The sequence below is a fragment of the Beta vulgaris genome, chromosome 4, assembly GCF_026745355.1.
Source record: "Beta vulgaris subsp. vulgaris cultivar EL10 chromosome 4, EL10.2, whole genome shotgun sequence".
Classification (NCBI taxonomy): domain Eukaryota; kingdom Viridiplantae; phylum Streptophyta; class Magnoliopsida; order Caryophyllales; family Amaranthaceae; genus Beta; species Beta vulgaris.
In genome coordinates this window covers 57,587,812-57,610,141 of record NC_079205.1, presented here as the reverse complement: position 1 = coordinate 57,610,141, position 22,330 = coordinate 57,587,812, and the positions used below count along the sequence as shown (strand labels likewise).

At 35.7% G+C, this 22,330-nt stretch overlaps 2 protein-coding genes across 8 annotated transcripts; both read right to left on the bottom strand.

The window, feature by feature from the left end:
- Nucleotides 1-1,690: 1,690 nt before the first annotated feature.
- LOC104890531 (aspartic proteinase Asp1) lies at nt 1,691-16,462 on the bottom strand. Of its 6 annotated transcripts, none has more exons than XM_048643431.2 (10): nt 14,845-16,462; nt 7,139-7,191; nt 5,543-5,647; nt 4,363-4,480; nt 3,620-3,840; nt 3,273-3,497; nt 3,049-3,187; nt 2,728-2,928; nt 2,559-2,631; nt 1,691-2,093 (listed from the first exon to the last, which is right to left on the bottom strand). In XM_048643431.2, exons 3-10 carry the CDS (start codon nt 5,635-5,637, stop codon nt 1,984-1,986), a joined length of 1,182 nt encoding a protein of 393 aa, XP_048499388.1. In that variant the 5' UTR covers nt 5,638-5,647; nt 7,139-7,191; nt 14,845-16,462; the 3' UTR covers nt 1,691-1,983. The 6 variants fall into 6 exon arrangements, 4 of the variants coding, with proteins under 4 accessions (XP_048499388.1, XP_010674355.1, XP_010674353.1 ...); XM_010676053.4 differs by lacking the exon at nt 14,845-16,462 and adding an exon at nt 7,291-7,381; XM_010676051.4 differs by lacking the exons at nt 7,139-7,191; nt 14,845-16,462 and having other exon boundaries at nt 5,543-6,557.
- A 998-nt stretch (nt 16,463-17,460) lies between these two features.
- LOC104890532 (aldehyde dehydrogenase family 3 member H1) lies at nt 17,461-22,012 on the bottom strand. 2 transcript variants are annotated; one of them, XM_010676054.4, is made up of 12 exons: nt 21,832-22,012; nt 21,586-21,711; nt 20,426-20,669; nt 19,922-19,990; nt 19,674-19,770; nt 19,347-19,553; nt 19,130-19,245; nt 18,937-19,041; nt 18,654-18,826; nt 18,477-18,567; nt 17,981-18,130; nt 17,461-17,858 (listed from the first exon to the last, which is right to left on the bottom strand). In XM_010676054.4, the coding sequence occupies exons 1-12, from the start codon at nt 21,867-21,869 to the stop codon at nt 17,619-17,621; spliced, it is 1,656 nt and encodes a 551-aa protein (XP_010674356.2). In that variant the 5' UTR covers nt 21,870-22,012; the 3' UTR covers nt 17,461-17,618. The 2 variants fall into 2 exon arrangements, with proteins under 2 accessions (XP_010674356.2, XP_010674357.2); XM_010676055.4 differs by having other exon boundaries at nt 21,586-21,708.
- Nucleotides 22,013-22,330: the final 318 nt, after the last annotated feature.

The window sequence follows — 22,330 nt, the reverse complement described above, 5'->3', positions numbered from 1 at the left end:
CAATACACAGAAACTCACTATATTACAAATAGATACATTATATAAGAGAAAAATACACTATATCACAAACAAATACACTATAACACAAAGAAACACGGTCACAAATAAACGCTATAACTCTTGCCAAAAAAAAAAAAAATACAATATAGCACAGAAAAACACTCTATACCACATACAAACACACTATATCGAAACTGACAATATTATCATAATCTTCTATAACATGTTCAATTGTACAATCAACTATAATACACAAAAATACATTATATCAGAAAAAATACTCTATATCACAAATAAACACACCATAGCACAAAGAAACACTATTGCAAATAAACGTAGTACAACACAGAGAAACACACTATACCGCTCACAAATACACTATATCGAAACTGACAATATAGTCCTAATCTTCTATAATAGGTTCCATTGTACAATCAACTATATCACAAAAACTGAACAACATAGTAAGAATTTGAAGAGAGAAAAAATAAAGCAATTATGAGAAAGAAACTGAAAAGACAAGAATATCTAAGGAGAGAGAAAAAGACAAAGTAATAGAAGTTGTAATTATTACAACTTACATAACATTAATTCACACTAATTAGTGTACCGGACTCATACGAGTTTTTTTTTATGTTTTAGTGATCGCACTTTGTAAACTACTACCAAAATCAAACGACATACTACTCAAAGTAATTAGGCGAGAATACAATCAATCTATAGTGACTTTGACAAGTTGAATGGAAGTACTTGCCGAGAGTTGAAGACGTATAGACTTCAAGTTTTCACTATTAGTCTTATTTGTAATAACTTACCTTTTCTCCCATCGTATATGTGAATTAGTTATGTACAATTACATGTAGGGAAACTCCATTATTTTTAATATTGACGCAATTCAATAATAATAATATCATTCCTATGAGAGTTAGGGATAGCTTATTAGTTGATTAGAACTTTTCTCCCGATTTTAGGAAATCCTAAGATCGATTCTCATCACTTGCCCTCGTGACTCCCTAAAAACACACACACAAATATCATCCCTATCCAACTGACGAGAAAATTAATATGACTAAGTTAATCAATTTCCCAATCGAACTTGATCTAAATATGATCCAAACTAAATTGAAACGAAAACGGTTTTGATGCTTTTGAAGAATACAATGGTCTACAACTTTTCCATAGAGGTATGTGGTTATGCAAAGTCAACCTGGAAGAAGAAGAGATAAGACGATATGAAGTGAGTAAGGTTGATGTGAACTAGTTATGCACAACTTTTTGTAATGCAGTACAGTTACTCTTAGACGATCAAATACATCACTTCCAACAAGCCTGATCACTATAGTCAAATTCACCCATTGATCCAAATTTGAGAAAATCAAATTTGATTATTGTTTCAATGAGAAGGAATATTATCACGGTGTCTATCTAGCAATACCTAAATGTAAAACACGCAACTTAAACATCGTCTAGGCCAATAACTAATTTTACGCGTAAAAGCTCATATAAGCATTGAATCATCTTCCCGAGAGTCAAATATGCATCATCTACTAATACATCTTTTGAAATGCACTCTGGCCTAAGATAAGATGGGATACGAATTACTAGTGAGCTTAAACTTGTAGTACAGAAAATCACATTAGATGGTGCATTGGTGCTGAGAAGATCATGAGAAAGGCAATCTGGAAAGCAGTTCAGTAAATGCTACATCCATCTGTAACATGACCTACCTAATTGTATTTATATGCCTTGTGTTCTGGAATGGAGGGGGAAAATGTTACTGAATTACATAATCTTTATTCTCGTCTCTAATAACATGAACCTGATAAATGAATGGAAGTGTTTTTAGCCCCCAACAACAATGTAAATATAATGACCCTAATATACATAACAAGAATATGTCTACTTACAACTTCTAATGCCTGCCATCTTGCATACTGTTCAATGTACTTACAGATCAAACAAAGCTATCTACAGAGACAATCTTCATAATGCCACTGCCTTCCCTTTGGGAATTTTTTCGCAGTTGGCTGATCCCCATCCGATCATAGTTTTCTCGTTATCATAGACTATCATCTTATCTTGCATCGATATATCTGTAGAAAGGAAGTATAATTGTGATCAAGCAATTAACAACATTGGAGGATAGGCAAAGTCTTGTTTTAGGCGATATTACAAACTTATTGTGGGACTGGGTGACTTTCAGAGTTATGAATGTATCATCGACTCAGCATTGCGCATGCACGTCTTGTCTATAAATTCATGCATCATCCTCATTCTGTCTTTTTTTACACACACTCAAAACTCACATCAAACACTATAAGAATCGTCATAGACTCTTAACACGACTAAAGAAAAGGAAAGACAGGCACCAGTCATAAAATTGTGTGATCAAATTTTAAGAGTGAAAAATCTTGTGCTGAAATTTTCTTACTTGACATAGTGCTGGGATAACTTTAATGTTTCAGTATAAGTTATGATCTCATCAAAGACATTCTCTGACCGAAAACAGATTAGAAAAGGAAAGGTATTCTTCAATACATTATGCTTTTCTTTCTTACCTCCAATGATGTTGTAATTCTGTAGTCCTACTTCAGTACCATTCAGAATTCCCAAGCAGACATTGCCTTTCATCTGAAAGCAGAAGAAAAGCGAAAACAAATTGCTGCATCAAGTACTGTAAGCATTTAAACAAAGTACAGAGAGTGACATTCTGAAGGTGCTACTTACTGAGATAATAAGATAATTTTCAGGAGGGATGTCATAATGAGAAGCATATCTGCCTCCATCCCCAAAGCTTAAAGCCAAAGGCTTGAAGTACTTCTTTACATCGCGAATACTCTTGAAAGGTCTTCTACCTTTCCAGCATACAGGAAGCGTGTCATCATCAGTGGCATCTTTCAGAGACGTTCTATGTAAATCTCTCGTCAACTGCAAAATACATTTCACTTCTGAAATTGTCAAATGCTGGAAATACTTTGCCTTTTCATAATATAGTAATGAATTAAGATTGTATTTCCTAATAAAGTAGTTTATTTTGGAGATTCTCACCAGAGAAACAAGGGTGTGGTAAGCCTCAGAGGCAAAGTAAGTGTAGGAACTCCCACTATCGAAAATCACAAGAAGATTTTCAACTCCAGTTGTTCTCCGACCATAAACGAGCTCTGCAAATCCAGGTGAGTAGTGTTTCCTGAAAAACAGACATCATATTTTCTTTACAAAGGGGCAAACCACAGATCAAGCCATAACTTAGGGGCAAAGGGAAATGGTCTTACGTGTAACCACTAGATGAATTTGTCCAAACCATACGAGAAGAATCATAAACTTGATCTCCTATGAAGATGTAGCCTCCCCCTCGCGCACTTAAGCAGTGGCCGACAACATTCCTGGTCAAACCCTGATCACTGAGTTGTGAGACAATGCTGGCTTTCCCCTTGCCAAGACCAAGTACTCCATCCAAGGGATGGTGAGATGAGCCGGGGATTTGATCATATCCACATCTGCATATTCGGTTAAAAAAGTTAAATTTGCATCCAACAATTCGTTAATTACAGCACATACTATTTTTCTCAAGGTCACCCAAAATGGAGGAACAGGAACACGGAATCATAAAATTACTAACCCAATTCCCAGACGAGGGCTTTGTGTTAGTCCGTTAGTAAGGTTAAAATGCATGGCATCCCTCAGGAGAACACCAAGCGATGAACCACCATCTGCATACTCAACCTCATAATCACATTGCTCAGGGGTTTCACTTCTGTAATATTCAGGTTGTACGGCAGCACACAGGGGATCTCTACAGGGTATTAAGTCACTGCTGGGTTTGTAAAGAGGATGAGGAGCCTGTGGAAAAATTTCCATGCACAAATAGTAGTGAGAAATAGCATGACAACAGGAAATAAGTTAAAATCAGGATAGATGACAACTAATCAACATTCTCGCAAAATGAGGAACATGTTAGTTAAACTCACAAGACATTCGGAGTTTTACGCAATGGACTAGATGAGAGAATAAATAGCATATGGTCTTACAACAACAATAAAATCCATAACAATGCAAAAGTGTTAATCCCATTAAGATGGAATCGGCAGCTTGAACCAAGACTTATATCAGTGGCTGTCCATGATGTAGACACCCTGTCTCCATTTCCAGTCAAGTGCTATATGCTCCTGTCTTAGTTACTCTAGTCAATAAGTCTTAGCACCTTCCATCCAAGTCTTTTTCAGCCTCCCTCGACTTCTTCTAAAATCTCCATGATCCCAAATCTTCAATACCCTTACCAGTCCATCCAAGTCATCATATGGTCTTTCACATAAATAAAAGTTACAAGTCAATAAATCCCACGAGAAAGAAATTGCAGCTTACCCTAGTACAACGAACACAAGGTGCATCACATTGGAGCCAAGTGAGGTCACTGCCTGTATCAGGATCAAGAAAGTAGGGTCTTGGAGGATCCCCTACAAGGACTGGTACATAGTAAAATCTGGAGTGCAAATTCTGAAATGTTTGAGTCTCTAAATATTGCTGAGAAACAATGCATCATATGTAATTTCACATGAACTTTAAATATAGATTCAGAGCTTGTTCGTGCTAACACAAGTCAATATCAAGTCAATATTTGCTCCTTAAAAGTATGACAATCACAGCTATAACAAATTAGCAGAATAAAAAGATCAAAAACTTGATTTTTCAGCTCAAACAATTAATCAGTGAATACTACCATGAATTGACCCTTTCTAAATGGATATAATTACATGTTTCTGGAAAAACTAGTAGAGAAACTTCGACTTCTGAAATGATGTCCCTTTATCTATCATAGACATAATCTGAATTCCAATCTCCAATAACAATTAAAGTACAACCCAATATCACCTATAGCTTGTTCAGTAAGCGATAATATGCAGTAGTAATGGTGGTGGCAATAAGCCAAGGGCCATCGTAACACAATCCTATCCTCAAGAGTTCCTCGATTTCAGATTTGTTGGTAATGGCAATAGGCCAATGGCCATTGTAACACATTCCTATCCTCGAGAATCCCTCGATATGCAGATTTCTTCGTAAATAGTCATTATTACTCATTATCCATTTCTTCCAATTTTACATATCAACTCATTACAATTACAATCGTTTATCCTTTATTACCACAGACCAAACAAACCATTGGTAAAAAAAACAGATTATGTTACTGAACTCTTCATTTTAACCAATGTATCCAACCAAGAACCTTGAAGTCCTTAACAACCACACATAGTGCAATACTCAGCATATCATATTAAACCACAAACAAAATTTCCAGAAATTAGTCAATCTGATCCTATTCTGTTAGTCCAAGCAACATAGACCACATATAATAATCACATACTCAAAACCATCATTAAGAAAAAAGATCATAAAAAGTTTCTCAATCTTTTCAACCTCTATTGTCACAGATTCCAGCAATCAGCATAACCTCAATCAACACAAACTTCAAAGGTTCATCAAATGTACTAACTAAAATGTGATTAATAAAGACAAAAAGCATTGAATGTTACAGAATGCGAATTACCCTCGGGGATAAACGTTGCCATAAACGGGGAGAATGATAGAGGAAACCATGATCCGATGAGAATACACTGAAGATGAACTTGCACCAAAAAGCATTGGACGACCCCTATAATAATAATAAGGCTGTTTTTCATTAATATAAGAACATTTTGATATTGATGTTGTGCCCAGAAAGAGTAACATCAAGCACCATAACATCTGATGTTGCATATTTTGCTTTCTCATCATTGTTTCTCTCTTTCTGGCCTTTAACTCAGGGCTTTCAAAAGGATAAATCTTTTTTCTTTTTTTTTGTCTTTTTTAGACAGAACAGATATTTCTGATGTTAGTTTCTACAGTTGGTTATTAAAGGGTTGTTGAAATAGTAGTTAAGTCTTATTTATACTATAGAATATAGCTGTTGTGTAATCTTGCCTTGCTGAAAGAAATTCATGAAGTAGAGAATAAATTGTAATTGTGATATTGTTTTTGCTTCTGTTAGGATTTTTCTTATGTTCTTTTCTTGTTCTGCAATGAAGGGGAAGGATAAAAATAACAGTATTGACAGACCCAACTGTAATTCTGACTTAGGGAATAAAGGAATGATTTTTCTTTATTTTAAGTTCTTAGATGGGAAAGGAAAAGCTTTTTTTATAAGCTTGGAAAAGGGTTTAAGAATATAATAATACTACTTCCTCCGTTTCATATTACTTGTTACACTGACAATTTTTGGAGAAAAAAGAGGTAGAAAATAAAAAGAAAAGGGACACATGTGAGGAGAGAGATAAAGAGAGTTTATTGCTTAAAAATGAAGTGTAGCAAGTAATGTGAAACTTCCCACAATGAAAAGTGTAGCGAGTATCATGAGATGGAAGAAGTATGTAAATGAACATATGGTTAGGACTTTAGGGTTTATATAAAGAAACTTCCTGAAAGTTTCCTGAAAAGTACCTTTCTGGACCAAATAATAGGAAGTTTTTAACTATTTACAAGCAAACGACTTATGAAAATAAAGTTAGCAAGTGGTTATACCAACTTTGTAAAAGACAACTATAGCCCCAGTATGTTTGGGACATGTTAAGAGTTTCCTATATAAAGAACATATTTTTGTTTGGATTATGGGAAACCTATTGGCTATTGCTAATAACACATGATTAGATACGTAACATATAAGTTATTTTGATGGATTATACAATGTTTAAAAGAAGTGCAAAAATATTCTTTCGGCATTTTTTGTGGTCAAACTTATAGATTTTGACAGTTTTTTTTTTACTAATATGAAGTATATATCAATATATTATTAGAAGGATTTAGATAGATTTATTTCAAAGTGTGATAAACAAAAGTACATAAAGAAAAGTACTAATGGTTAAAGTTTACGTTCGAGATTCGGAAAAAAAATTTGGAAGTAATTACTAATTTGCCTCTAAACTCCCAAATTCCCCAACTTTCCTCCAATAACTAAGGCCAGTAAATTCTCTCTTCTTTTTCTTTTACTAATAAGCATTCTTCTCTGCATTTAACCTTTCCCAAAAGAAATTGTTAGTTATACTGTGATAAGAAAAAACGAAAGTTTATGAGGATTAAGGAATTAAAAAAAGAATGTAAATTCACTCACCTGTATTGAGGACAAAAGAGCAGCAGCCAGCAAGTTCAGGGTGGCAGCATAACCTTCAAATAAGATTGTGTATAGAAAAAGTCAGCTCTTGAAAAAAAAACCTCAGCCAGATTGCTATGAAGCATGTTATATCAGATTCAAGCAGCAATTACTTAAAGCAGTCTAGTTGATTGGAGCCTTCCTTCCACTCTTGTGGCGAGGGTCTAATTTTTGTCCCTTACAAAGTGAGATCCCTAGTTCCCCACCCCGACCCTCTCCCGAACCCTCTCCCACTTGTAAGGAATCTTCATCTTACCTAAAACAAAATCAGAAAACAACAATTACTAAAATAATTTTTCTACATTCAAAATTGTCTTCCAACTGTCCAACCTAACATATTAAATTACAGCAAAACCCCACATTGTCCTTCTCCCTTGGGGAAAAATATTAATGTATTGTTCCTCTTCAAAATTGATTGTCATATTGATAGTGTAGTACTCCTATAAACTAATAATAGTGTGACAATAAGTTTTGGATATCAATAAACATTATTGATTTATACTGAGGCATGAAACAAAGACAGACCACAATGAAAACACAAGATATCTCACTCATATCAAGGTGAAAGGCTTGAATGCAAAATTCCTGTCTCAGATAGACATTGATTACATGCTTATAATTATCCTTGAAAGTTCTCTCTCCAATTATTTCCCTTTCATTGTGCCAGCCTTCATTATGCACCAACAGAATGCATTTCCTTGTCCTAATGTCTGGCCAATTTTTAGCTTGCCCAAAGTTCGGATGGAGGGAGGACTTTCCCAAAATTTTAGAGTATAAATAGGTGTTAAGACCCTCTTTGAATCATCATTCAGTCCTGTTCAGAGTCTTGTACTGTCGAACGACCAATTCAGGTCAATGAGTTCGTGTCGAGGCCAGACATTGCCAACTCTACCTATACATACACAAAGCCATATCTCTTCAGTCACTTAGAACCGAGCAAACATCCATCAAGATGGTCACTGTATAGTCAATGTATCAAGAATATTTTTGCTTGCTGGGTACAAAAGGATCGAAATATTTCATATAACAGGAGCACCAAACTTTTTCCTCAAGCATTGATATTTGTTAAATATATATTCCAAAGTTTACAATGCTATGACTGGTATAATTCATGGCAAAATAAAGAATAAGATCTTTGCCCAAATCTTACTCCATGTGTCACATACATCATACTCACAAAAGCTATTCTGTGACAATTCTATGTTAAACTACATATCAAATTCCTGTACTATTTCTCAAAGTTCTCTGGTTGGCAAGCCAGCTTCCTCAAAATTTGACTGCTGCATAACCACGACATTCCTTTCGACAATCCGAACAAGCTTGAGAAATCCTGGAAAATGGAAACTGAATTTAAAACCCCAGGAGAACCAGAACTATGAGGGCAACATCTGATTTATGTATGTCCAATAATAGTCAGAGTGTGCAGGAATTGTTCAAATACATACATTTCTAGATTAAGATACTCCACGTGGACAAAGTGCGACACTTAGAAATGGGAAGTGACTAAGCATTTAAGAAGCCCATAAAAGAAAAAAAAAAGGTCGAGGAACTGAGGAAGTAAATAGTAGAATGTAACATAGCAAGGAAGGAAAATTATAAGGGACAGTCAGATAAAGTGGTAACCATTATTCTCTAATTAAAGGGAGCATGACTTATCAGATGCCCAACACAAAGAAACTAGTGTATCTACATATTTCCTGCTCCAACCCCTTTTTTGGGAATGTCAGCCAACTAAAGGGAAAGACAACAAAGGAGATATAATAAGCCAAAAGATGAGTTCATGAAGAAAGAGCTTGCCTTACCCAGCAAAAAAGACATTATTGTTCTGTATGTGATGCATCTTACACCTCAAAAAGACCAAAAAAGTCTACAATATTCTTATCATCTTTCAAATTGCAATTTTTTCCAGATTGGCTTTTAAGTAGTCCTTGTGCTCATGTCTTGTACTATGTTACCATTCTCCCGAGTAAAGACATTGTTTTTAGCGCAAAGACAGCAAAAAGAACACTCCGCATTATTCTGCAGTTATTGTGTTACAATCTGTTATAAATAGCTATGGTACGAATACTGGTTATGCATGGTACACCGTATAAGTTGTGCCCTTTTAAGATAAGAGAGATGTGGCATAAGAGTATTTCTAGTCTACCCCTGATATGACATCACATTCATAGAGAAAGGAATCCAATTGAATGCATAAAATTGTTGTTCTATGTCAAAAGATGGTCTAAAGTTCAGAACCTCAACTTATATATATGGTATGACAACAAATTCGTCAATTCTCACAACACATACCAAAAGTGGAAAACTAAAATCTCATCTTGTCTTCTTCCCTATGAATAGTAGCAGAAGGAACATCTTGTTGAATCTTCTCCACCTCCCTAAGCACAATTGTGAAAGACACCATATACAAAAATACAGGGTATATGCCACGCTGCAATTCATGAATTAAGGCAAGCTACAAAGACAAATGCTAAGGGTTGTGGCATAGTAGACAAAAAATTAGGGAAAATCCCCACTTATAAAACCCAGCTTAGAAGTGCTGCACTTGTCACCATCAGCATCATGAGGCACATCAAACCCTCAAGTTTTGCCTCAAATGAGTATCCAAGTCTCCATATAATTTATCAGACTATTATGCATCTAGCATCGGCATTACAGGTAGGGGTGAAAGTTATTCGGATAAAATCCAAAATCCAATCCAATCCAATCCGAATTAGTAATTCGGATCGGATTTGGACTGTGTTCGGATTGGATTCGGATTGAGATTTTTTGAAAAATTGGATTTTCGGATCGGATTGGATTGAGGGTAATCAGATCCAAAAATCCAAAATAACCAAATAGTAATATGCCTTGTATTATGTATCTGGATTGGGCTTTAGAGCTTAACTGATATTTTTTATAAAAAAACCTACTCCATAACTCAATACACATAGCACTTCAACCCTTCCCCCAAAACACTAAGTGCACTTAATTCCTCATTTCCTAAATCTACTAAGTTGTTGTTATGCTTAATTCATTTAATCGAAAAACTAGAGTTTTAAAAAAATCGGATTTTCGGATCGGATCTAATCTAGAGTATGAAAAATCGGATTGGATTGGATCGGATTCAAAGACTAATTGGTTTGGATTCGGATTGAAAAATTGAAATCCAAATTTTATTCGGATCGGATTGGATTAGGCCCTAATCCAAACCGCACACCGAACTTTCATCCCTAATTACAGGTCAAAGAGGACTCGAAGTTACAATAGCTTAAAGACTGATGTAGAATCAGATTCTTGATCATAGAATTGTGTAAGAATCCTACGATCAGCATTTCCCCTAGACAATTCTGTACATCTTATAAGAAACAATTCATGTATTCAGCCTCAAACGAATTATCCAAATATCTATATAATCTGTTGGACAATAAGGCATCTAATATTCGCAGTAAAGATGAAAGGAGAAGTCCATGTTACATAGTTTATATACCAATGTAGAATCAGATTCTTGCTCATAGGATTGTGTAAAGAACCTACAATCAAATCCTCTAATCCAATAGGATCATCAGATCCAACCAACATTAAGATTCTAATAATGATTTGGCATGATCAACTCTCTCCTGGATCATACGAAATAAGATTCTAAGGTCCAAATTAGCATCTTAATGACCATGGAAAAGTTCTACTCTTGCAATTTTGCAACAATACCCTAAATCTCGCTCAAGCAGGCCTAGGGAAGTCGAACACACACGATCTCACCCTAACTAGTAAAAAACTAATAGAGTTTGTTCCTGAAAGACCCAATGGAAAGCAATTTATTTTGTTTAATGCAATCTTTCATGATGACATTAAGATTTAACTGTACTCCACAACAGATCAAAGAGCTTGTCTTCAAATGGTATTAGAGCCTATGTCACCATAAGGCTCACATTTGCAAACGTGTCCTTTTTCTATACTAACCAAATGCTACCTTCATCTAGTACTAGTATCTGTTAAAAGTCATTCTCCTAATTTATGACAGAATTCAGACCCATATACTGTTACGACAGTTTGCACAAAACATTCCCACAACCCGAAAAAAGGGCTTCAAGATGTTCCAGCCACTCTTTTTTCAATATCGCTGAACCAGCCTTCATCAAGGGGTGTTTAGCTTTTATGACAATCTCATAATCAGGGAGCTACTCATACATTGCAGGATGAAAGATCTATTCTCGGTATGTTTATCAAGATTGATACAACAAAAGCCAGTCATATTATAATTTTGAGCTTCATGAAGATAAGCTTTGATGGTTCTGTTGGTTTTCTCATAGATCTGTCTCTTAAGGACAGACTTGTAAATCTCCCAAAATTTTCCTTTCAACTACTTTTCTGGATGTTCTCTTTGATGAGGAAGGACCTAAAAGGAGGTATTAGGCAAAGCATCCTCAAATCTTTTTCTCGGGGGCCGGATATTTTCTCACACACTTCCTTCTTGTTCAGACATAAAGAGATGAAGTTTCAACCAAGCTAAAAAAAACTTCCTCCTAGGTATTGAAGATAGGATTTGGTTGTTATTTCTAGGGATTTGACTTCTGTAAAGACGTTAACTCTTACTCCAATAAACCCACATTTCTATAGTTTCTTATTTGGATGCCAACAACATCATATATGCAGTAGATGTGAGCTCTTAAGATTAGACGAGACACACAAAAGAGGTGGCTTTCATAAAAGTATCTCTGCTTTTAAGCCGACTTACTGAAGTAATAAGCACTAATTGGTAAAAGCAGCGAGATCCCAAGCTGAATTCTGGACTAAAAAGTTTCTCATCTATGCAGGTAAACTAGCTGCTATCTTTACTGTTTACATACCTATAGGACAAACATATATCTGAATCCCAGAAGATATTTGAGCTGTATGAAATATTTGGAAGGGGATCTCCGTGGAACGGGAAACATTCTATTAGCAGGGATGTTCAATGTATCCTGGAAATTGGAATCAAGTTGTCTTCTCTTAGAACGTAGGTGATCTTTTGATAAATATATAAAGCAACTTCGAGCATAAACAAGGTTCTCTCTACAGGATTGGAGGATAAGCCAAATTGCAATTTCAAAAATTTCCTTTTACAAGGTCAAGCTTGCAACTATTCTATTATTATTATTCATAATGATCTTCCAAAGCAAAGAGATCGGATGGTTGACACTCTTAACTCTTTGGCTAATGCTGATAGCTTGTTGCAAGATTAGATTATCAGAGATAAGTACATCTAGTTATCAGAAAAGGCAACAAGTGGAATAGGCAAAAGTGGTAAGCTTTCCTAGAAACTTAGTGCTGTCCGTGCCTCCGTGGTCAATCATTCTCAAAAGCTAGATCTCTTTTTAGCCACGTTACAAAGTCTTACGTTATTTGGTTGACATGAAAATGTGAAGTGCGACTTCCAAGGAAGTGAAAAGTTGGTGAGTTGTGTTTGCTTGACAAAAATATGGAATGGAAGAATTGACACTTCCTAGATTCTAGTTCCCACAAAATGTAGGAAGTTACTCCGTAACCCCCCTAGGTAAGTAAAAATTCCTATGGTTTACTTCCCCCTTTATTCACCAAACAACTTTTGGCAATTCCCATGAATTATGAATAAGGAAGTTAATTCTCATGAATTTGAATTTGAATTTCGTGGGAGCTTATACTCCCTATGTAAGCCAAACGACCACTTAGGGTGACAATCCCCCTTAAGAGTGAAACCAAATCAATGTATTCATAGGCACATGTGAATCCTGCGGTAAATCTGACAGTGAAATTACTTGAACTGCTCCAGTGGAGAAGAAAGGCAACCAGCGAGATTGCAAATATAAGTCATACCCTTATTCTGACAAGGCAACTACCCTTCTCTAAAAACAAACTCAAACTATAGAAAAGAAAGTATGCCGGATAAAGCATTGCACCAAAGTAATAATCCAATCAGTCCCCCCCCCCCCAACACACACACACACGCACACCTTGAAAAGGAAAGGAAGGAGGGCAGGGAAGGAAGGGGGAGGAAACCAGCATGAAAGTGGTCCTTCAAAATGCATGGATAATTCCCAATCTCTCATTAAGAGTGAAACCAAATCAATGTATTCATAGGCACATGTGAATCCTGCGGTAAATCTGACAGAGTGAAATTACTTGAACTGCTCCAGTGAGAAGAAAAGCAACCAGCGAGATTGCAGATATAAGTCATACCCTTATTCTGACAAGGCAACTACCCTTCTCTAAAACCAAACTCAAACTTTAGAAAAGAAAGTATGTTGGAGAAAGCATTGCACCAAAGGAATAATCCAATCAGTATCCCCCTCCCCACACACGCACACCTAGAAAAGGAAGGGAAGGGAAGAGGAGGGGGAGGAAACCAGCATATAAGTGATGCCTTCAAAATGCATGGATAATAATCAATCTCTCATTATCTTTCCTACACATGATGCACAAATTTGGCAAAATTGCTAAGTAATCTATTGGTTCTCAGCCAAATATCAGTACGAGTATTCTACACACCTGCAGTTTAAACAAAAGCTTCATCTCAGGATGTAGATTAAGATAGTTAACTAAGCTTCGTCCAAGATAAAAGTCTGCCCTATTCACTGTAAAAATAAATCATATTGGCTGTATTCACCTTTTAACTTCTCGCCAAAACTTGTGAGTCACTAAAGCCTTCAATTTGTGCCACAACCAAATACCTAAGAGCACCAGATTGTTCTACTTCCAGCTACCTCCACTCTCCATATCGATGCCATGTAGAGCTATATACAGGTAACCTTTGCAACCATCACACTAAGTCACTAACATGAATCAATTAGAGTGTGCTTATTCAAGGAATGAATGTCAATATGCAGAAATGCTAGAGAAGTAAAATCTAGGTATAAGAGATATAGCCATCATATCTACAAAAGAAAAACAACGCCACTTGGTGGTCTAACTGTCCAATTCCGAGTCCCAAAGAAAGAAACCACCATCAGGAGATAGCACAAAGAAGTTTGTTAGAACTCCACCAGAGAAATGAACACCCACTTGCAAAGTGCTTACTAAGACCACAAAACCAAATGTGAAGCAAATGGCTTAAGACTCTAGTTTCCCTATAAGTGAGCTTGCTTATACGAAATCTTATCTAAACAACCAAATACAAACCAGCACCATATGTATCAACTATACATCGAATTTACAAAATAGCCAACTACTCCATATAATTCAGATGTACTCCTGTTATTCATGACGACATAGCTGCAGAATCACACCCTCGACCTAAGGAAATTTAAGGCTTCCTGAAAGTTCCACTAGTCAGTGATACGAACACAACTGTCATGACTCATCCTTCATATAGGCTAATAGACACTAATGCAGCAGGGAAGGATCCCCTGAATAAGTGGAGTTTCGTCCTTTTGGATAAGCAAAGATACAGCTAACATTTTACAGACAAAGCCCAACACAACTTAATGACCATAACAGCCAAGATAATGAATTGTCCCTTCAACAAGTAAAGAGCACAAACAACTAAAATATTATGTGCACATTTTCCTATCCCATGAGGCCATGACAAACAATCTACCCAAAGCCTACCTCAGTTCTAGCTGGTAATGTCTTTGATTTTGCATAGAAACTTGTAAGAATATTGCAATTAACACATTACCATTCCATACAAAAGCAGCATTAAGTATCATGAATCAAATTGGAAGAATTCTCACCAATTAATTAGAGATCTTCCGCTGTACAGAAGGAAATAGGGAGAAGATTAGAAGTGAGACCTTCCACAAAACTGGAGCTTCAAATTAAGGAACAACACTAAGAAGCAGTGAATGCTCTTGATTTCCCAGAAATCTCCAAATCCACAGCTGGAGCAAGAGACCTGTTATCCAAGTTTAAATGTCCATAACTCAATTTGCTTCTAAAATGTGGTATCGCTGAGTGCCTCCTGCTATATGTTTTAGAACAATGACCAAGTTCCAGTTTCCGCCTTTTAACTTTTGACAGCCTCCTGCAATATGTCCTCAGAGGAGACTCAGGTTCCTCTTTCACCCTTACACCTCCAGATGAACATCCCTCGCTGTATGTCCTTAGGTAAAAATCTGGTTCTTCCTTGCACTTCCCCTCTAATGATGCCCGCCCCTTCCTGGTATATGTAATCAAGCAACCGCCAAAGTCACCACCATGCTTTTCATCTTGTGGTCTAGCACAATTCTGCTCACATCGTTGTCTAGTCTCAAGCAACCCATTTTGCTCATCGCCCCTAATATTGAGTGGTTTGCTAGAGTGATTCATTGCAACAGCTGCCTGTTCATCCAAACTCCCATTCACCTCAGGAACATCCACACAATGGGTATTCAACAAGCACGAGTTTCTCAAGATCCTACGCGAACTATTCATCGCTCTATGCAACCTAAAAGCCAATTGGGCATCATCATCAATCATCGAACCCCGTTGATCATCCTCTTTATTTACGGCAACCACACCCACAGCACTACTCGCTAGCACCACCGCCCTCTTCGCAACAATTGCTTTGTCCAAAGCCTTCTCCTTCGCTTCAAGCGCAGCCGCAATCTTCTTCTGAGCCAAAACATGAGCATCATTCATTACACCCTCCAAACCCTTCCCCTTATCCTGTGAATCACAGACCCCAGAACTCCCTAACGAATTCGTCAATTCACCACCACATTTAACCTCTTTACCCTTACTTCTACTATGAATAACCCTAGAATTATATTCATTCTCAAGCAAATTTGGGATCCAACAATCAAAACAAACCGAAAAAACATCACTACTACTAATATTACCTGAACCAAAAGAAAACATTGGAACGCAATCCTTATGAATCCTACGACGACATTTCTTGCACTCATAACACGACTCCATTGATGAAGTTGAAACCCTAATTAAGCAATACGAACAATACTGCGATGATTCTACAAGATTGTAGCAACTTTTACAGAGAAGAACAATTCGCCATTCACTAGCTAGGATTTGAAGCCGATTTTTAGGGTTTGTGCAATTGATTCGACGATTACAACAATGGCAATCAGATAAATTCGGCAGTTCCCTCGTTTTCTTCTTCCGATGATTTGGGGGTGCAGGTGGAGGAAATTCCGACGAATCCGCCATCGCTGCCGGCGAAGGTTTCTTCATCGTCGCCGACGACGAGGAGAGAGAATTTCAATCGGAATTTTGTGTTTGGTAATTAGGGTTTTACACAGAGAGAGATATTAGAATTAGCCAATTAGGGTAGTGCAGAGTGCAGAACCAGAAACCAAAGAAAAAGGTTTGAAAACTGTTGTTTTCTTTTTCAGTCCTCCCTGTGTCCTGTTGTAATATTTTCTGTTTCTTTGTTTTGTGTTCATTAGATAATAATAAGGAACCCTAATTTCCTAATTTTCAATGTTTAGGAGTAGTAACAATTAGTTCAAGATCCAAGGTTTGTCTGTGTGGAATAAGATATTTGGTTTTGGTGAAAGATGGAAAGAGAAAGATCGAGAGTCTTCGTTTCGATATTATTTGTGAGTATGTACAGAGTGTTGATTATGTCAGATGTGTATTTATTAGTTAATTTGGAGAAAAATAAAGATATTTTTTAGGGTTAAGAGTGGAATGGATTAGCTTCAATATTGTTTGTAACGTTATGATGTGCAGAGTTAATTATGGCGGACGTGTAGTCATAGAGTGAATCTGGAGAAAGAATAACCGAGTTTTCATTCTGGAATAGTTCCCCCCTCTCCCCAAGTTTGAATTCGCCAATCGGAATATTCATTTGTGGTTGATTTATGTTGTTATACATCATTAATGTAAAAAGATTGAAGTAGCCGTAAAAGTTTCACATCTAATTTAGAGAAGGATCCAAATTATGAAACAAAACTTGTACATAACCGTTCTTAATGGACATATTATGTGCAGTAGCCATTGTCTATAATAACTCTGTCTAGTAAGTTATGGCTTAATTAGTCAGTTTTTCTTAAGTAGATTCTACAAGATTTGGCAAAATCTTCTTCAACTTTGTGAGGACAAGGTTCAAAAGTGGCTGCTTAAAATAATCAGCATAAGGTGACACTTGACAGTATGGTGCACTTGGTATTTACCAAACTGTGAGGAAGGAGTTGGCATTGTTTTCTGCTTGGATAGGATATTTAGGTAAGAAACCTCCACTTCCTCTCCCCCTTAGATACCAAAAACCCATCAAAATTGATCTTCTTTTTCTCTACTTTAGCATTTAGATTTACTTAATTAGGTATGGTCATGAAAATCATAACAGATTCATTTTCGGCTAATAAGTGCATGAAACTTAAACCTTAATGGTGATAATAGACATTCTGGCATATAAGAACAGAAGAGATATATTTTTATTTAAGTTTGAACTGTACTAAAATCACATACACCAACAAATTCAGAAGAGTGTGTGTATAATATCTTCATATCTGCGCGACTGTGCTATATGTAAAAAAAATTAAAAGAACAGTTTGTCTATGATCATGTTTCACTGTTTCAACCATTGAATAAAACCAAGAATGATCCTAAAAATGCTGCCACTCATCAAAGCCTTCAACAAATTTAGCTTCTTGGAGGTGTATGGCGGATATCTTATTGATGAATCTCCTTCGAAACTTCTGTACATGACAGCCTTTTTATGGCTGAAAGCCTCAAAGGAGAATTTTCCATGGTAGTAGCCCATACCACTCTCGCCCACTCCTCCAAATGGTAAAGTAGAGACAGTAAGCTGTATCATCAGAATTCAGAAATAATAGCACAGTTATTATCAGGCGAAAGAAAAGGCAAATTCACGTTATTTTTATTGTGTATAATACTGTTTTACAGAACTGATGATTGTCGAATACTTACATGCAGAATAGTGTCGTTGATGAGCATTCCTCCTGCCGATATGTCCTTGATAAATTCAGTTTTCAGCTTCTCATTGTTTGTGAAAAGATACGCTGCTAATGGCTTCGGTTTGGACTTGATCACTTCAAAACTATCTTCAATTTTTTCAACCTTAAAGTTCATAGCAAAAAATCAATAAATGACACATTTTCGAGAAACTTGCAATTCATACCAGACATAAGTTAGGACATTTCAGCTAGAAAATGCAATAGTGAGGTAGAAATCTGAATATACCAACTTAGGCTCTGTTCTTTTCACCTTGAGAACATAACTTTCAGGAAAAATTAAGTCCATAAGAAACAATATGTTGAGATGAGGGCTTCCTAAGTTCAAATACGGGTCAAATTTCACATAAAGGATATCAAGTGAAAAGAACGAAGCCTCAGCCCTCAGCTACACCGAACAAGCACTTTCAAAAACTCAGTTCTTAATATTCAACACTACTGATTATACTCACAGTAACAATAGGAAGCAAGGGTCCGAAAATCTCCTCTGTCATCAAAAGAGAGTCTTCTGGAGCATCTAGAAGGACTGTAGGCGCTATCTTCCTATATTGTAAAAACAAAAATATTGTAACACATATATTACACTGAGATTCATTTAAGAAACTAAGAATCAGATTATGGAAACTTACAATTGCATTGCATTTGTTTTACCACCTAAGACGATCTTATCAGATACTCCATCTTCCTCCATCAGTTTCATTAACCGTGTGAAATGATACGAGTTGACAACTCTAGACATGTCTTTCGATTCCATATGATCCTTCCCGAAAAACTTATCCAACTCTGATCTTAGAGCAGCAATCTGCCAATAAATAAGACATCAAAATATCAAATTATATATGAACACAATTTATTACCGGTAATAACCTTAGTCGGCACATTAGCAGATATCAGCAAGAACAGTTGTTTTACCAGCTGTGGAGCGAAATCTTTGGTGGTAATAACATAATCTGCTGCAGTACAGGTCTGCCCACTATTGCAGGACCATTTTCCTGCTATAATTCTTCTTGCCGCAACCTTTTAAAGTTTAACCAGATAAAATATTAGATATATTTATATCTTTCTAAAAAATGAAGCAACATTACAAGTAAGGAAGGATTTGTACTTGCAAATTGACATTTGAATCAACAACTACAGGGCATTTCCCTCCAAGCTCTAATACAACCGGTGTAAGGTGCTTGGCAGCCGCAGCCATGATAATTTTGCCAACTCTTCCACTACCTTAAAAAAGGTAAAAGAGAACGAGTAAAATAACTACACATTTACTGAAAACGTAAGAAACATGTTGAATCTAGGATCAGGAAAAAAAAGTAGATAAAAACCTGTATAGAAAATTTTATCCCATTTTTGCTCAAGAAGGGCAGAAGTTTCATCAACAGCACCCTCAACAACTTTTATTAAAGTACTGTCAACATATTCTTGCAATAGTTTTGCGAGTAATGAAGATGTGGCTGGAGCGATTTCAGAAGGTTTCAGGACTACTGCATTTCCAGCTGCTATTGCACCAATCACCGGATCGAGTGACAACACTGTCAAATTATAGTTCATATGTAAGACTGAATGTTAAAAATCTAATATTACAAGTATTATCAATCTCTAGGATCAAAAGACTTCATAGATGTCTAAGATAATGTATTTTTTCCACATACAGAAAGGATAATTCCATGCTGAGATAACGAGCACAACTCCCAATGGTTCTGAGACAATCTCTGCTGATGAGGGATATGTTGTTAATGAAGTTTTCACCTGCAAAGACATTTTATCAAATTTGTGGTTGTATGAGAATCTAAGGGCTATGTAGTATTCAATCACCATGTTCTTCTCAAACAATTTCTGACTTTCCTTTTTCTTATACTATCAGCTTAGGTGACTAAATTTCTTAAAGAAAGTTACTCACCTTCTCTGGCTTCATCCACTGCTTCAAGTCCCGAAGTGCCAACTTACATGAAGATTTTATCATGGCAATCTACAACACAAAAGATATACATTAAGATAGTCAACCGAAATGTGATTAATGTTGATTATCTTCCCCAAGATTCAATTATTATAAGTTATAAAATCATAAGAGTGATTGAGATCGAATAACTTAGCATTTGTTCGTCACCCATTTCTATTTTTGGTTTCTTTTTCTTCGGAAACTAAGAACATAATAAGTAGTTTCAAATTTCAGTTGTCAATCTTTGAAATAAACATAGTTAGTTTCAGTATGACTAAATTTAAGTTTATCATACATATTATATGACTTTTAAGATCTTTAAACTGAAAACTAACAATGATAAGATTCAAATTTCATATATGCACGGATCCTGCAAAATTAAAGTCCAAGATTATAGAATTTTGATGCAATGACCGGTATCAAATATATACCAATAACTGGTAAGGAAAAGCTTAAGATATGTACCTCAGCAACAAATCCTTCAAATTCGGGTTTGCAAAGATCTTCATGAAGGGCTTCAATGATCTCCTTTTCCCTATCATCAATCATTTGGGATAAACTCTTTATTTGCGCTTCTCTCCATTCATAAGTCTTCGTCTTTCCAGAACCAAACTGCCGTCTAAGCTCCTTAACTAGAATACCAGCTTCATTTGCATCAAATAATGACTTCCTTTTCTCCTCTGCCATTATAGGAACAGCTGCAGTAGAACTTCACAGAGGGAAATACTATAAGACAACGTTTGGTAAGGAAAGAAAAACCCCTTATAATGATGGCCAATCTTGGAGTGCACAAAATGATCACTTACAGGTACATTTTTGTAAAAGTTATAGTTAAACTATTAGTGGACAAAGTCTTAACTATTAATTTGACCAAAATAGTGATGGAGTACATCATTTTGTTGACTCTATTTTCACTTATTTTAAGAAAAATGCTATTTCACATGTTAGTTCAAGGGTACTAGTTTAACATAAATTCAAACAAGTTATGTCCAAGGTCGATAAGTTCAGAAAAGTAAAGTTTCGTGCTAATAAGGGTATGGTCAATTCATAACTACGATAAGTTTAGATAAGTTGAGTTCAAAGCTATTAACTCAAATAAGTGAAAATCAGGTGAAGAAAACACACCAATACTTCGAGCACAAAGATTGACTCCTAAAACAGACAAAGCTAACCACTACCACAGACGATGTTAGGATCACAAGTTCAAATTTGAATTAACAAACAGTTTGTAGCATGTTATTTGTTGGATAACATCCTTATGAATATATGATTATGATTTATGTATGTTATCAGATAATGTCATGCTTATTATCTAGCAGTTAGGCAACCAACAACGGGCGAAAACTCTATAATACCCTCAACCAAGTTCAGTTTGTTAAGGGCATATTGCTAATTATGCAAATGATTAGGCAAACTGACTTTTTTCTATTGGCAATGCATCTAACACGTTCTCAAAAGAAACCCATAATTACTAATCAAATCTCAACCAACTAATCAAAACTTTTCCTAAGTTGGTGGAGGGAATTCACCCACCAAATTAAGCTTTTCTTAAGTTGCTTTTTATTACAAGAAATCACAATAATAAGTGTAACAAATAAGAACTTATTAGAGAGAAATATGCATACCAGTGAATATGTGTAGAAATTGCTGGAAAAAGTTTGTTCTTAAGCTGAATATGAAATGACCTTGTTGAATTATTCTTCCATAAACAACAATTGAAGTTCTTACTCAATAATCCTGCTTCTATACTACTACAAAATTAACAAAAACAAAGACAATAACTTTATTAAATCAAACAATATGATTGAATAAGAAATTCTGCAAATTTAACAAATTTGAAGTTGAAGAAAGAAAACTGATAAAGAAAGAACCTGGGATTGTGAAGGAGGAGTTTAATGGAGAAAGTCATTATTAGTATATCTTTGATTTGTTGTTTATTCTAAAAAATTATGAAAGTCAAGGATTATATTTGTCTGATTCATGGGAGAATGAAGAGGGAAGAAGGAAAGTCTTTAACTAAAAGATAATTTATTTCTGGTTGTTATTGGTTCACTTTCTGACAGTCTTATAAGACTTTATAACTGTCTTTTTTCATCATAGGCAAAATGTGTTTTAATCACATGTTGATTCTGGGTTTAACTAAGTTATATCCCACTTTATGACAAATTAAAATCAGCTAATTACATCAGTTTCAAACCCAAAAAATAAGTGTAAAGCTCGTTGAACATCTAATTCACGGATATTATTGATTGAGACACACGGATAGGGGCTTCATTGAAACACTTTATTGAGATTCAAAAAATTCACACTAAGAAAGTCAATTGCATTTGAAGTTTTCGTCAAACAAAAGATTATACGGACTAAAAGATG